Below are 16,412 nucleotides of genomic sequence, written 5' to 3' on the forward strand. Positions count from 1 at the left end.
AAGCCTAATCAGGTCAAATTATAAACACTATCAAGTGTGGTGCTATCCATAATCTCAAAACCCCCAAACTACGGACTAAAATATACAAGGCACTTTCCAAAATCAGATCAGTGAATAAATCAATATCTCTTCCTATTGTGAAATGGGGCAGATTTATCAGTCAGTTTTAAACTGGTCTCGTCTCAGATATGTTGAAAAAGCTTTAAAATGACTAGAAACCCCAATCTACAATTCATGCAGTACAATGCTGCAGAGTGCACTATACAAGGCCAATGTGAGATGGGTTTTACCCAAAAATCCTAATGAAGTTCTAATAAAATAGGACTATCAAGTCACCATTATAGCGAATACCGTAATATTTTACTTGTGAAAGTAAAAAAGGTGATTCTGGTAGTAAATATGAAACTGAACTCTGAAACTGAAGGTAGGAAAAAATGGCTCTAAAAGGATGAGAATCCACACAGAAGCTGCTGGAGGCAGATGTTCATATTTACAACTTTATTCTTTTACAATTAATTAACAATATTGTGAACATAAAAATGTATAAAAACTTTACGAATCTCAAAATATATAAGAGCATTTTTAGAAATTACCTTAAATGTTTCTCTAGAATTCAAGTTGTATATCGAGTCTTAACTTTCAACTGACATTCAAAACTGTAACAACAAATCAACCAGCAGGAGGATTAAATGCTGCTAAAACAACAGAAAGATCACCTTACAGAAAGTGCTTATGAGAAACAAATGAAGAGATTAATAGATTTGCATTACTTGGAATCTCTCGGTCCTTTATATGTACAGTCATTAATACTAAATATAAATGTTAAAACAAAAAGCAAGCTATTAAAAAGTGCTAAATTGCAGAGTAATTTTGTTAAACCTAGCTAATGATATCTAAAAGTAAAGAGATACAAAGAAAGACATCCTGAATGTGTGTGACAGTTTTGTGTGGTTTCATATACATATGCAGAAAACCCCAACAAATATCTTCAGTCCTTAGCTTTCTGCTTTTTTTGAATCTTGTTGGATTTATTGAGGATTTTCATGAGGCCTTTAGACATGAAGTACGGCCTCTCTGCAGATCCATCATTACGCTCCAGGTCTTCCACTGTGGGTGAGACAGGAAGATGAGTGTGAGCAATGCGCTGCTCGCTTATGTGGAAATAATGTGATCAAACATTATTCAGTAAACTGTATTTACTCACAGAAGCAGAGGAAGAGTGTGTCCACACACATGTTATACACGCTGAAAAATCCGTGTGCTATGAGGTAGCTACCCAACGCCACCGTCTACAGAAACAAAGGAAAAAAATAAATCAACGACAAATCCCTGAAAAATGGAAACAAGGACAACTATCCTAAAAAAAAAAAAAGATTAGCTCACAATTATTGGCATCCAGTAGTAGTTGAGGTTTTCGGAACGGAAGCTGGAGCCCGGCAGCTTAATTCGTCCAGAGAAGAAAAAGAAGGACAAAACACCTGGAGAGGAGATTCAGACTTCAGAACCTATTCTTTCAGATAAACTAAGATATTAGAGTTTAATCAGCAGTGACCAAATACTGCTGAGATGCTTTCATCATTTTCAGTGTTTCTATTGTACTTTTTAATTTAACATTTATCACTTTTTTTTAATGATTGAATGTAAACTATTGCAGCTTTGTATATATTTTAGTTGTACTTTTTTTTTCTTTAAATTGATTGTTTGAACTTCCTGTACTTTTCCAGTTTCCACTTATTTAACTTCAAAGTTCAATCATCTTACTCCAATGACAGATGACTGGTGATTTAAATGAGAGTGTCTCAGAGTCAGTCACAGTGATCAACCCACAGGGCGTTCCCGTCTCACCCTGGGTGCACATCATGTGCGTGTTTGTGACATTTCGTCCCTGGCAGAGCTTCCAAACACACTGGCAGTGTTTCTGCCTTGTGCACTCTTTACCAGCTCTATGCACAGCATGGCTGATTTGTTTTTTAATCTCATAAATTTGCCTCTCCACCATGTTTGCGGATGTAGCTTGCAGCTGTTTTGAGCAGTTTTCTCTGATGCTTCCACTACACTCACCACCACACAGCACAAAGACCATTTATCAACTTGTTGACAATTTAACAGCTTAAAAGGCAGACGAGTTTGGACCAGGCCAGACTCGTCTAGTTCCTTTATAAATATAAATTGGAACACATCTCCCCAACAGATTAAAAATCAATCCACAAATTTAATTGAAAATATTCTATAATAACATAAAACCTGCTACAGAGTATTTTTACAAAAAACCCCGCAGTGACAGATTTGCTAGATGAATCGATGTCGTCCTTACCTACACCTCCAACCACCATCAGCTTCCCAAAGAACAGCAGCAGGTCTGTGACTTTATCGAGCACCACGACCCTGAGAGCACAGGGCAGGACGGAGAAACACGACACTAAATCACTCAGTCTCTCAAACACGTGCAAATACATTCATGTTCTGTACAAGCATTACAGGAACTATAAGCATGCAGTACTAAGCACAGACCCTTTACTGTGGAAATAACTACAACACAAACCTTATCACATTTCTCATGAGCAGCTGAAAAGCCTTTTTGGCTGAGACACAGAAGTTTTTCCCATAAATGGCAATCTGACAAAAAAACAAAAAACAGAGGGATTTTCAGACTCCAGTGAAATACTGGATAAATTATGTAAAGATAGTAAAACAAATTTGATCATGTTTAGAGTAGGAAAAGAAACACTTATAGTTAATATCAAAGGTTGTTTTTCACATGATGTCCTCTCACCATGATGTAAGCGTTCCTGTTGATGAACTTGATAAACTTCTCCAGACACCACAAGCAGCACTTCAGGCAGCAGATTATAAAACGCACACAACTGTTCTGCGACCCTGGAGACGACAAGTCAGGGAAAAATTCTTAGTGTCTTAGTATATAAACATCTTTGACCACCCAGTTATTTCAAAATATACTTTTACTCGTATCCTCAGTTATTCCTGTGGCAGTGACATCTGAGAATATTATCAGTCTTACCTCTTGTTTTCTGGTCAATGTACTCCAGGATCAACCTCATGATCTGAACCAGGGTCAGGATCAAAGCACCAAATGCCAAGGAGCCCAAATGGTACCTTGAAAAATCATTACATGTTGTATTCTTAGCCAGTTTAAAAGATATATGTAGATTCCAGGTGTAAAAACTAAACTAATACTGAACTGCCGAAAACTGGCGACGACAATTAAACAGACACTTCTGTTTTTACAAAGACATATGTAAAAATCTTCTTTAGCTCCTTCGCTCTGTGGTAAGATTTTAGGTCCAGTTGTTAGTTTCGTAAATACAACATCAAGTCCATTTTGTAAATTGGGATCATTTTTAGAGTCAGGAAGGAGTATTACTTAGGATATGGCCAATGTTTAGCAATGAATGGGGTGTCCCTCAGTCTGATCAGCCTCATGACATCTGGTTTCAAAACACTAAGATTACAGCGCTCAAGTCAAGGCTTCAAAACAGGACATGAAAAATCAGTGGCTGGCATTATGTTGGCATGTCCATCTTTTATACTGACATGTGTCTACTGTCTACTGAATGCAACGTGCTGAAAAATGAATGATGAAATAGCAGCATTGATAATGCAGTTCTTTTTTTTAAGAAGAACAAAACTTATGTGGGACATCATGTCAGGAAATATTAGATTAGCTGTGTACAGCAGACAATTTATAAATCAAAGTTAAAATAAAAAAATAGAGATGTGGCTGGTTTAATTGCTGCGGTCGGCCTGTACTAAGAATCACCCTCTACTTGAAGACTGACCTATAGGTAAAAACGTTTGACAAGGTACAGAACATAAAACAAAGTTACGTTCACAGTCATCCGTGGCAGCTTAGTGGAAAAATAATCAACGTTTCTAATATTTCTTCAGACCCCCAATTATAAATTATGAAAATATTAGGCTTTTGTGTGTGTTATCTGAAACATACTGTAATCATATAAAAAGAATTGGGTCTGAAAATGGCACCTCTGGGTCATTTACTTATTGCTCATTCATTGTTGCAGGATGTGGTAGTTGCTCATTAACCTACCTGAGTGAGCGTATAAAACCTCCAAAGAGAGGGAACATGGGGATGTCAGCCGGTTTTTCGAAAGCCCAGTAGTAGGAGGCGAAAGCTCCAGCCAGCGTGCACTGTCCAAGAGCAATGACAAAGTTGACACACCAGAGAAAAGCCACCACATTGTAGATGTGCAGGTACTGGAGGTTCTTCCGGAAGGTGTCCGTGCTATTGTAGTTGATGAAGATGCAGCTGGCTGAGGGGCAGTTTGGGTAATCCGATGAGTTGAAGTTCTGCGAGGAGAACAAGAAAGTAGCAGTGATGGCGTATGAAATGGTTGTGCATGTATTTGCCAAAAGGCTACAAGAAAAACAAAAAAACAAAACAAAAAAACAAAACCAGTAAACCAATTATTAACCATTTAAACAATAAACAATCATTTTAAATCCTCTTTAATCCTGAATGACAAGACTCCATCAATCATCATATCACAACACTTTGCTCCAAGTCCGTGAGGTAGAACTTCAGCTATCAAGTCCCTTTGCTATGGAGCCAGGTCCCAGTTTGAATTCACAAAACATACCTCTCTATTTTTAAGATAAGGCTGAAAGTTTTGATTTTTTTTTTATTATGAAAATTATAGTTAGGGCTGGATCAGGTGACCCTGAATTGAATTACAGTTAATTATCTCCTAGACAAGTCAAGGAAAAAAAATGTTTTGAAAATTTATCCCCAGTAGGCTCACCAGAGGGTCACAGTTCTTGGTGCCATCGATACTACTACAGCCGTTCATGGTGGAGTTCAGAGCCACCACTTTGTAGGTGGGACTTCCTGAAGTAGCCAAATATCTGCATCCATTTGTTTAAGAAAAGAACTGAAAGCGTTTATCAAATATCATCTATATATTACAGACCATAGTGTAGCCTGAGAATAACATGTACACACATGCAAACATAACAATAATGGATACAAAGCAGTAGCCCCCCAGTAAGCCACACACACCACCAGGAGAACAAAGGTGACCACAGGGTACAGCAGAGTGGACATCATGTAGCTGATTGCTCTGCAGAATATCAACACACATCATGAGGTCATGCCAAGGTTTTGTGACATTTTCACAATAAGATAAAAACGCACTGTTACTTTTATTGTGATAAGTAAAACTAATAGAGTCCCTTTTAAGATTAAGAATTGAATTATTCACATCACATTTGTTAAAAGCGAGTCAGTCCTGTGGATGATTTTTCATTTTGTTTAACCTACTTGCTGGACTCCTGGATGAGGGCGATGGCAATGAGGATTCTTGTGCGTAAGAAGATGAGGGTCAGCAGAAGGATCCCCTCAACTATGCATAAAATTATCACTGAGGAGCAGAATAACGAGAGTCACAAAAAGGAACACAAGCCCACACCCAACTGCTACACACCACAATCATACACACAGATATATTAACCCACATGTGTTCTCCCTGTTTTAGCAGCGCTTTACTTTACTTGTAATGTACTTTATTTATTCTGATCTTTTAACATGCCTAGCTTTGAACTTTTATATACCTATGTATCTTACTCATGCATGTGTATGTGTGTATACTTGTTTTGTATATTTTACTGTGTGTAACTACTGCCGAATAAACTGTGGCCTTTGGCCCAGACACACAAAAGAATTCATCTTTTAAATGATTAATCTTAACCATACTTGCCAACCTTGAGACCTGAGAATTAGGGAGACATTCAAAAGGGCTGTTGGGGGGGGGGGGGGGGGGGTGATACATATACATATATATATATATATATATATAACAGGGGTGTCCAAATTCAGAGGCTGTGTCCACCTGAGGACCCGGCCTTCGCAATCTAAGTGGGCCGGGTCCTCCGACAGCCAGGTAGACCAGAAATGAGCGACTGTGAAATTGGACGGTCTAGCCTTCAGAATTACGTCACCGTCTGCTCCTTGCTGTCTAAAATATAACCGGACGCTGGCGTAAATTTTTGACCATCTCACACTTCTGTTTAATCAGTTTTCTGTTTGACGTTTATTCAGCTTTGTGAAAACCCGGGAAGAACCCTCCCCAGGGATCAAGTGTTATCTAATCTAATCTAATAACTTTAATTTCAGCCAAACCGATTTACTCACGAACAAATAAAACACTGACACAGACCAAACAATAACATTTTTAAGTTAAGTGACTTATATATCATGTTTAACCTGAGACCGCGGTGGTTTGAAAACAATGTGCCGGGAGTCCGCTGTTCTCCCTGGATCAGATATTTGAAGTTTACACAGCTACATTGTCGCCTGAAAATATGTTAAAAGTTTATTTTGTGACCCAGAAAGAGTAATAAGAGTAATATTAAAACTAAGTAGCTGCGGTAATAGTAGCCATTGTTGGAAACTGGAATTGGCTGGGCCAATCTGGGATATGGTTTTTGAATTTTGTTGACCGGTGGAAAATCGGGAGAAATTCGGGAGAATGGTCGCTCTGGGAGATTTTCAGGAGGGGCACTGAAATTCGGGATTCTCCCGGAAAAATCGGGAGGGTTGGCATGTATAATCTTAAGAATCATATTTACCACTTTAACTTTTTGCCTACTTTTATTTCAAAAATATATGTATGCACAGGACTAGATTAACAATCAACATTAAGCTACCTATGCCATGTCAGTGTAAAAGAAAGAAAACTATAACCCCCAAAATAAAGGATATTTGTGTTACTGAATCTGTTTTACAATGTCATTATTCAAGAGGTGCTGTAAACATGACATGCAATTCCTGCATGCCAACAGTGGTTTTCTTGCATTTGTTTTTAGATATACTGATTTCAGTACACACAATGTGCCAATAATGTCCTTATTTAGATTTTATACCTCTCTTTTCCTCTGTACTGTTATTTGTAAAATACCACAGAATAGCTGTTGTGCATAAACTCTGTCAAAATGGCCATATAAAGAAAAGCACTTTCTAGTGTAAATGCATAATGTCCAGTTCTAGATTAATTTAATTACTTTTATATCCAACACTTGACCCAATTACCTTATTAATGCACACACAGCTCGCTCGCTCTCAACCTCTGAGTACATTATAAAGACAAGACTGAGAAATATTTGGTGACATTTGAACAGCACAGCAAAGGTTAGAACTAAATAGCATTTTAATGACACTCACAGAATGCCAGCCAAGTCTCTTGGACTTCTAGATAACTCTGGAAATTTGTGGTGAATCCAATTGTAGTGATGGTAGCAGAGTTTTGTTTGTAGTTTTTATATTCCCAGGCGCAGTGCCATATTCCTGAAAAGAGAAAAAAAGAAAAAAATCATTTTGTTTTTTTAACTTAACTTTGTATTTCAAGAGATAAAATAACTAGGTCCTCTTTATGTCCAGACATCACTGCACCTCTGTGTGCCTGATTTAAAAACTATTCCAGGTGAGTATTTACCATAAGCTCCAGCGGCCAACACTCCAAAGATGAGGACCCACACCATGACTGGAGCGGTAAACCTCAACAGCAACAGGAACAACAGACTGACAAGCATGGCTATCACCAAACCACTGAGACAGGACAGGATGGAGGGACAGTTAGGACATTTATAAGAAATTAAAGCAACGATTTTAAGGTAAAAAGAAAGCCGTGAGAAAGATGTAAACTATATTAAGAACACATATCCAACTTAATGTAATCTCATACAAAGCCTTTGCCACAACTTCTACTGGTACCATTTACTTTTTTGCTGACACTGTCAATAAGGTAATATTTTATATTTGCTCCTGAAGCAATTGTGAGGGCAGTAGTGTATTTGCAATACACTGAAATCATTAACCTACATGACAAAAAGAAAATGCATAGATTATGTAAAAGCAGAATTCATGTCACGTTTCTTATTGAATTGAATTACACTGTGCAGGTGTTCCCCGTGAAGAGGATGTAAGTGTATGCTGATAACCACATGCTTTAAACAATAACTTGGTACCTTTTTGATAGCAAACAGATCATCTGAACTCACTGACAAGTATATTAATATACAGTACTCATATATTTTTATGTTAAACAGAATAAATGCCAGTGATTGTATTCTGTTCTTATTAAGATAGAGCACCTGATACAGCATTTCAGATATTAAGTTGACACTACTACTTTGTGTTATGGCTTATTCGATATCATCAAAACTTCATTACAAAATCTGACTTCTATCTGTACATCAGCAGGTGGCAGTGTGCAATGCTGGTTCAGCAGGGAAACTCACAGGATGATCCACGGCCATGACGACGCAAAATCTGCAAAGATTCGGGTGGCGATGTCCTTAGCGTTAAAGCTGTTGATAATGCCCCTAACGAAGACAAAACAGGACAAGATGTGATGGTGGCACTTTTGCTTTTAAATAGTAAAAAGTCATCATCAGATAAAACAAATAATACAAATGAAAAAAAAAAAACAAAAAAAAAACAAACCAACGAACAACAGCATTTAAAACCCATTTCTAAAAGTGGTATGGGGGTAATTAAAAGGTGGGTGAAAAGATCATCATGCAGCCAACAGTGACCATTTTTATATAATCATGTTCTACATGTCTAATGTGACACTAATAAAGCTAGGAAGTCATAGAAACCAGAAATAAACCAAGATATTCAGCATAGGCAGACAGAGAGTGTAAGACAACTACTCATTAATGCTTTAGGGCTGCAAATCCCAAGACAGTGTGTCACATGAAATCTAAGGCCGCTGTGTATAAGTGAGTTAAACGCAGCAACAAGAGCAACTAGAACTAGCTGCTACGCTACGGCTCAACAGAGACTCACAAAACCACCAACCCTGTGCTGTTGATAAGGAGGAAAAAGACACAAGATTATTAAAGTCTGTGGGTTCATTTAGATTCATAGTCATCTTGATAATGTCTCTTACCCAGTGCCATTTTTGATGAGGGCAACAGTGTCATTCACTGAGGCGGGCAAGCCTGGAACATTCGCAAAGTCTGAAGGTATGTTCCCCAAGGCTGTGATATCAGGAAAACATCTCCCCAGCACTAACCACACAGAACAAAAAAGGAAAATAAAATTAGCCATAAATATGGAGTTAGAATGTTTTTTAGATCTCTATACATAAGGTACTGTAATGTGTATTGAACATTCAAAGGAAATTTAAATGAAAGCAGTAATGTGAATTTGTTACTGACCAGGGGTTGTAGGTATGAGCATGAAAGGACACCGCTCCTTTTGTACAATCTCACTAACACTCTGAAAAACATGTTTACCAATCAAGTTTTGGCCAAAAATAAATACTGCATACATAGAATACATAAAAATAGAGACAGCCACCAGTGCTAGCCCTGCCTCCTAGACTGCAGCTATGGTATAAATCTTAAACCTCTACGCAACATCTTCTATGAGTTAATGCAAGTTATTTTAAGATTTTCTGACACTGACTTTGAGGTCAAGGTCACCGAGATTTGAACTCGTCCAAGATTTTTAATAGATCTGATTTCCTAGGATATTGTACAAAAAACATGACCTCTGACCTTGACTTTAAGCAGCGAGGTCACTAATATTCAAACTTTACTGAGATTTGAAAATCAAATTGAAAGTCTCAAGTTTCCCTGTTCTCGAGTTATGATCTTCACAAAGTTGGCTGTTTATGCCGCCAGCCCAGTAGCGTGACAAGAATACTTTCTTTTAAACACCGTTTGTAGCTTACCAAGTTAGCATTGTTGAGGTTAAGAGATGGCACGCAGTAATTTGGATTGAAAACCTTTGCAGGATTTTCACCTGGAAGGTACGACTGTATGTTCACGGCCCAGAAGTTAGAGGGACATTCTTTCACACACACCTATGGGTAATGAAAAAATAGGAATATTTATGCAGCACAGAGAGGAAAGTAAAGAGTTTGAACAGGAACAGCAAACTGCAGCAGCTGTGTGTACCTGTGTGGTTGGACACTGGAAACCATTGAGAACATTTGCCATCACATTGACGGACATTGCACATTTGAGAATGTCAAAGTAAAGCAAGTTGGGTCGGTCTCTGAAAGACATGAATAAAGTTTTTATTTCATATTATATTATTAAGTGTGTATATATTTTCTATATTTAAATAAAATGACTCTAAACAATGGTTAAATTACTTATTTGGCCCAACTCCACAGAACCAGCCAGTTGAGTTTCTTGCGTAAAGAACATCTCTTGGATCTCCATAGATCCAAGCTGACAGAGGGAAAAAAAAGAACAAATTAATACTCAGAAAGAAACTAAAAGTCAATCATGTAAATGTTTGACCTAATCCATCTTGTTGCTTGCATTTCATATGAACAGACTACACGAGGGTGTGTTTTTAATTCAAACACTCAGCATTTGCTGCCTTTACCAGTGTGGTCTTTGGTTGGAGAGATGTGAAAATGGTTGCTAAAATATTTATTGAGGTGGGAAACAGATTGTGGTGTGAATTCAGTAACACATTAATATTGTGACAAAAGCAGTCCAGTAATAAATTTTATATTGTGTACTTATATGAGAAGCAATATTATGACTACATTTTGGTATCAATTCACAGAACTTGGTGCATTACTTTATTATTATTATTTATTTATTTATTTATTTTTAAATCAAACAAGCATCAAAAGGGACAACAGGATGCAGTTTTTGAGTTTGTTTTCCCATATGGGGCTTCTTTTAATACACATATTTAAGCTGCTGCATACAAAACACACCTAAATCAATGTATTTTTTATTTTATTTTTTTATATAATGCATGTAGCCATAAACTAGGACCCATGCTACATCTGGCAAATGTTCAGTTATCATTGATTTTCATGTTAAGCAGTGGAACATTTTGCTAAACCTGGAGAGCAGATTTCTCCCACTATAAATCCACCCTTGTGTGCAGTGCTTTTAATAATCTCAATGGAGGAAATAGATTTGGGAAATACTAGCCATTGAACACACAAATAAGGTCACTTCATGACCCATCAAGCCGCTGTGTTTGCTCTAGATAACAGATGGCCCTGAGTGTTGGAATGAGTTTGATGACAGAGCAATAAAAAGCTGCTGACTGGAACTATATGAAAAACATAGCTGTTCATAGTAACAATAGAAACTAAACAACTGAAAGAAAGAACAAGTGTAATCCTTTACATCATGTAATCTACTTGGCATTTATAAATCAAGAGCTGTAAATCTCTGCCATTAAATGAATCTTCTGGTTTGACAAGAGGGAGAAACAGTTAACAGGTTACATATTGTTATAGCCTGCTGGATAGAGGCAGGCTTGCTCTTCCACCCTACCTAGTTCTTTATATCAACTACATAGTAGCTTCATACGAAAAAGACGGACACATGACTAATGTCGATCTTTTGATCACACTTTGCTTATCAAAAAGTATGTTTGTTAAAGTGCAGCAGTGAGTATGAAGTGAAAAACATAAGGACATATGAAAACACAGTTGGGCACATAATGCCTGTGCTGGCAGGGTTGGGTTTCTCTTACCTAAAACTCCAACTACTATGTAGCCGATGATGACCAGCAGGAAGAGAATACAGCAGATTATATCTGTACACCCTCTGTGTAAAAAAAAGAAAAGAAAAAGAAAGTGAGATAGTATTAAGTAAAGTGAACAGGGTAAGCTTTGCATGGGTTTTTGATTTTGTTAAATGTGTCTTCCTAGGTCAACAGAAAACACACACACACACACACACACAGCTGGACAGAGGACAGGGGGGTTAAAATGTATGAATTTCACCACCTATCCAGTGAGCTTTGAGTCAGACTTACCTATTCTTTACAGGTCCTTTGAAATTAGGGTCAAACTGCGCTGGTTGTCCTGGAAAAGGCAAACATTCGCCATTAATCAACAACTTCCAACTTGAACTGCTGATTTAATGTAGAACTGTGCAACAATGGACAAGGTGCAGTTATTAAAACAGGCCTTTTTGGATAAAGATATTTTGACCATTGCCGTCTTTCAACCTGGTTATACTGGAGTTTTATTTAGCCAGTTCCTGAAATATTTCTTATAGTTAGATTTGTTTAACTTTAAAAACAGGCATCCTCTGTTTAAAGTTAATGAATTACTTCTAAGTGAATAAGGAAAACTTTCAGAGACTTGCATTCATATTTTATGGGCTGATTGTTCATAGATGTGTTGCTGTATAATCACTATGACAGGAATTGAATTACTAGGAAGAAATATGTCATTGTTGTTTCCTGGAACAGAGAGAGGGACGGTTAGCAGGAACAAACAATGAATCCAGTGGACTCACAAATCAAGCGGCTCTGAATATAAAATAAAATGCATATTTTATGTTAGAAAATATATGTTTAATCATACCATAGGCAGTAAAAAAAAAATTACTGAGTGAGGCACAGCACTGACAGCAGCAGCTCTCAGGATAATTATTTGTCGACATAGTTTTTTTAATAGAATTTGAATTGAAACAATGAGACTGTCCTGCCTCTACAAAGCAAAGTGTACTAGTTTAATTGCAAACAATGAAACTCAGGAAACTTCTTTGAGAGACTTTCAGCTGAAAAAAAAAATCCATCCACCAAAGTCAAATCTGCATTATCCTGTCGAGCAGGAATAACCCGATAGGACAAGCCACCCTCATATGGTATTAAATACAATGACTAAATGATTTATGGCTTTGTAATTCACGTGTACTTCATATTTGATCATAAGAAAAAGCTGCACTCCTCACTTTATGAAAACTAATAGCATAAGGAAGCTTAAAAGTTACAACATTTAAAAGTCGTCTCCACTGAGTCATTTGAATAGAGCTGAAAGGACAGTGTGTCAACATTGCACATAGTCCCTCAGGCTTTCCGAGAAGGATGCAAATATTACAACAGGATGTATGAACTTCAGGGCCAATCATGTGATTCAAAGCTGGCAATAAGTGGCCATAACAAAAAGCTAATTGTACATTATAGTGTAATCCTTCAAAACAGGAAGGGCTAATAAAATGCCAATTACTGCAACACATAAGATCAGAAGGTTTTTCATCTCAGTATTGTTCAGTCATTGAAATATCAGGTGTGTCAAACAAACAATTCATTGAAAAGACTACACTAACGTCCTCCAAATCTCCACTCGAGAAATACTTAGAGAAACGTCAGAGATACAAAATGCTGACAACACAGACGGCTTTTCACTGGTTTGTTTTTCTGTGAGTGTCAGATTTCATTTGCTAGGACACTGTTGTGTGTTTAGAGTAAATGACAGTCTGCACCTTTAGATGACACACAACTTTTCAGTTCTTCCCTCGTAAAAAACTGATGCAAAGCCTTAAACCTTTAAACTTTGAACCTCATACAGGCTGGTATTTTACAGCTTGAATTTGCAAAATTACAAATGACCATGAATACGAATGTTATCGCATGACCCTGTCTTAAGATGAATGAGGCAGATGTCAGTACAGACCCAGTCCTTTAAACCCACAGCAATGCAACCAGTTAAAGCAATGACTTAACATAGAAGTGGCACAAGGAGACTCAAAGAAAAACATAGATGTTGCCTAAATTCTTCGGTTTATCTGTAAAAAGAAATTATGGCTCGGTTAATTGTAGCCGGCAGAGACTGATTTACAATGGGGTTTTGTTTTTGTTTTGTTTTTTTAATATTCAAATGTTATGCGACTCCTGGATATCTTGTGATTAAACATTCCAATGGCTACAATAACCGGAGAAAGGTTTTCTTATTAGAACATCAATTTGGAAAAAATATTGACAAAGAAAGAAGAAGTTTATTCTCCCACAAAAGAACATGGCTGCAGGATTTAAGTTTGCAAAGTTGTATGTGAACAAATCACAAGAGTTCTAGGACAGTGTCCTTTAGACAGACACAACCATGTCAGCACAAACACCCCATACCAACTGTGTTAAGTCAACCATGAACAAGAGCCAGTTTAGCTCACTGGGATGAGCAGGCGACCATATACTGTACGGCTTGGTTCGAATCCGACCTGTGGAATGAGAGTTGTCTTTGTCAGTGCAGCTACCCTTGGAAAAAATAGGAACCTATTCTAATGAGCATCAAACCATGTTTTTATTGATATATACTAGAGGTGTCAAAACCCATTATTAAGGGTACTGGGAAAATTGTCAAATGTCGTAGAGTGAAATGCCAAACCTGTCTGACAGATAAAGCTTGGCTGTGTGTTGCTGTGTAATGTAACAGGACAATGATCCCAAGAACAGCAACAAATCTACAAACTCCAACTCACTATTAGACAACTGACACCAAAATCATTTTATTTAACTAAGTCATTTTATAAATGTGTTAAGAATGTAAAATAAAGCCTATGTGCGATTCTCCTGTCTCCTACATTAGCTTATTATTAACAGGTTGTGGAGATCTGGTTCACCTGTTGAACCAGGCAGGCTTAACAAGTTTTGTGGCCAGTGATTTGCAATAAGGCACATCTTTCTCAACACTGTCTAAACTTTCTTAACCAAGACAAAAATGCAACAGCTCCAAAAAGGGAGCAAACAAATCTCTCACTAATGAATCAGGAAGTGTCCAAAGCCCTGAAAACGATTTCTACTTCCTTGTGAAGCCAATCAGAGCAACAAAGAGTAGCTTTAAAGCTGAATCATAATTAGACCACTCATCTGAATTGACTCTCTCTCTCTCTCTCTCTCTCTCTCACACACACACACACACACACACACACAAATTTAAAAAAAAAAACAGAGGTTCAGCTGTCAGTGATGCTGTGGTCACCTGGTTTTTACATCTTATATGGAAAGACATGAAATCAATCAATCCATGTATGTTTACCTCCAGGGAGGTTTGTTTATTGTAGCCTTATCAAACCTGCCAGAGTGTCAACAGACTCATGACTTACAGACAGACTCCGTTGCACAAGGTGAACTGTCCAAAACGTTTTCATCAGCAGCAACAGAATTTGTCTTTTAAGAATCTAAGCATCTCCAGTTTTAGAGTTTGTGTGCAATACCCACACTAATAGGTTCACTATAATAACGTTTTCTTTCACAGTTGGAGCGCCTGGTTGGTTCAGACCTCATGAAAATAGCATAGCAATGTTGTCTTCCAGAGTTTTCCATGCATATTAACGGCACCCACAAAGGAAGCTTTCACTCTCCACCAAAGGAAACTCATCAGCTCTGATAAAAAATATTAACCATTTTTTTATCACAAGTTTTTATCAAAAGGCCACAATCTGTTAACTAATGCAACACAGACTCCCTGCTTTTACACTATGCAGACCAATAGTGCTTATGTGTACATTCACCCTAATATGAAACAATGTTAACTGATCATTATAGAAATAAACTGCACATATTTTCATGATGAAACATTGATTTAGGCAACTTTCAAGCCTAAATAACTGAGGATTCTCATCAGGGAGAACAAACTGGTATTTAGATGAGAGATAATTAAGTATTTAGTTAGTTAGTATCTAATCCTTCTAACCCCAACACTACACAGTTAACACATTTGACCATAAGGCCATGCTCAGCTGACACTGGGATTAAATCTAAGCATGACATTAATAATGGAAGAAATTTTAAAGGACAGGATGCAATTATTTAAAACTATTTTAGCCTTCTTATTTCTCCCATTGGATACTTTGTCTTTTTTCTTACAGTCAGGTTTCTGAGGTGTCCTGATTTGTCAGTAATAAAACTGTCACAACATTTTAAAACTAGGTTATCGGTAAAACAATAAAACAGTTTGATTAGACTAATTATTGGCACACGGCCTACTGTTAAACAGGAAGATAATTAAGATATCACTGAACTTTAACGACCTAACAGTCATTTAAAAAAAAAATCCATGCTAGAAACGGTGGATTTATGCTAATAACCACGTCATTTAAAAAAAAAAAAAAAAAGAGTTAGAAACTTTAACTTAAAACTCTAGAAAAAATGGCGTGACACAAAAACTGAACACAGCTCTCACAAAGTATTTAACTCTAAACTCGTTCATTTCAGATTTTTCTCAGCTGCCTTTGGAAATTTTTACTTTAACGCTGAAAGCAGATCCTCTGAGAACACCAACGGCCGACGTCAGCTCACCGTATTCGGAGTTCGGATTTTCCTCTTCTTGTGTTTTTTTAGCCATGTTCCGCCTGGACCTCCACCTGTTCCTCCTTTACTCATAAAACGAAACTTCTTCTACACACTGCGAGCTTAAAACTAAATAAACAAGAAGCTAAAACCGACTTTTTCCGAGGGAGCTTCGCCGCGTTAGCGCGGACATTGCAACTAATGACTGAAGAAATCTTTTTCTTCCTGGCAGCTGTAACCAGGGAATGACGCGGCACGCGCACCTGCTGAGGGATGCGCACCTGCGCGGTGGACCAAAGATTGTTTATTAACAAGAGGACTCGCTCTGCATAGTGTAATTGTAGAGGTCTATGGTAATACTTTGGCA

At 37.4% G+C, this 16,412-nt stretch overlaps 1 protein-coding gene across 2 annotated transcripts; it reads right to left on the bottom strand.

Annotated features, from left to right (window-relative positions):
• Positions 1–483: 483 nt before the first annotated feature.
• Positions 484–16,295, bottom strand: LOC146493008 (choline transporter-like protein 4). 2 transcript variants are annotated; one of them, XM_085147472.1, is made up of 22 exons: positions 16,055–16,295; positions 11,786–11,834; positions 11,501–11,574; positions 10,143–10,221; positions 9,943–10,042; positions 9,717–9,848; positions 9,199–9,259; positions 8,928–9,048; positions 8,272–8,355; positions 7,467–7,579; positions 7,196–7,318; positions 5,297–5,396; positions 5,004–5,096; positions 4,779–4,881; positions 4,067–4,326; positions 3,020–3,114; positions 2,774–2,877; positions 2,543–2,616; positions 2,315–2,385; positions 1,384–1,478; positions 1,205–1,289; positions 484–1,107 (listed from the first exon to the last, which is right to left on the bottom strand). In XM_085147472.1, exons 1-22 carry the CDS (start codon positions 16,098–16,100, stop codon positions 989–991), a joined length of 2,181 nt encoding a protein of 726 aa, XP_085003598.1. In that variant the 5' UTR covers positions 16,101–16,295; the 3' UTR covers positions 484–988. The 2 variants fall into 2 exon arrangements, with proteins under 2 accessions (XP_085003598.1, XP_085003599.1); XM_085147473.1 differs by lacking the exons at positions 2,543–2,616; positions 2,774–2,877; positions 3,020–3,114.
• Between the last annotated feature and the right edge of the window lie 117 nt (positions 16,296–16,412).

The sequence above is a fragment of the Neolamprologus multifasciatus genome, chromosome 22 (assembly GCF_963576455.1).
Source record: "Neolamprologus multifasciatus chromosome 22, fNeoMul1.2, whole genome shotgun sequence".
NCBI classification, from domain to species: Eukaryota; Metazoa; Chordata; class Actinopteri; order Cichliformes; family Cichlidae; genus Neolamprologus; species Neolamprologus multifasciatus.

What these genes read in the sequence shown, in the direction of transcription:
- LOC146493008 (XM_085147472.1), bottom strand. Translation starts at nt 16,100, where the DNA reads ATGGCTAAAAAAACACAAGAAGAGGAAAATCCGAACTCCGAATACG. An exon ending in TGTGGAGTTGGGCCAAATAA is followed by an intron (nt 10,043 to 10,142) that starts GTAATTTAACCA and finishes CATGTCTTTCAG; the next exon opens with AGACCGACCCAACTTGCTTT. An exon ending in TCCAGTGTCCAACCACACAG is followed by an intron (nt 9,849 to 9,942) that starts GTACACACAGCT and finishes CATTACCCATAG; the next exon opens with GTGTGTGTGAAAGAATGTCC.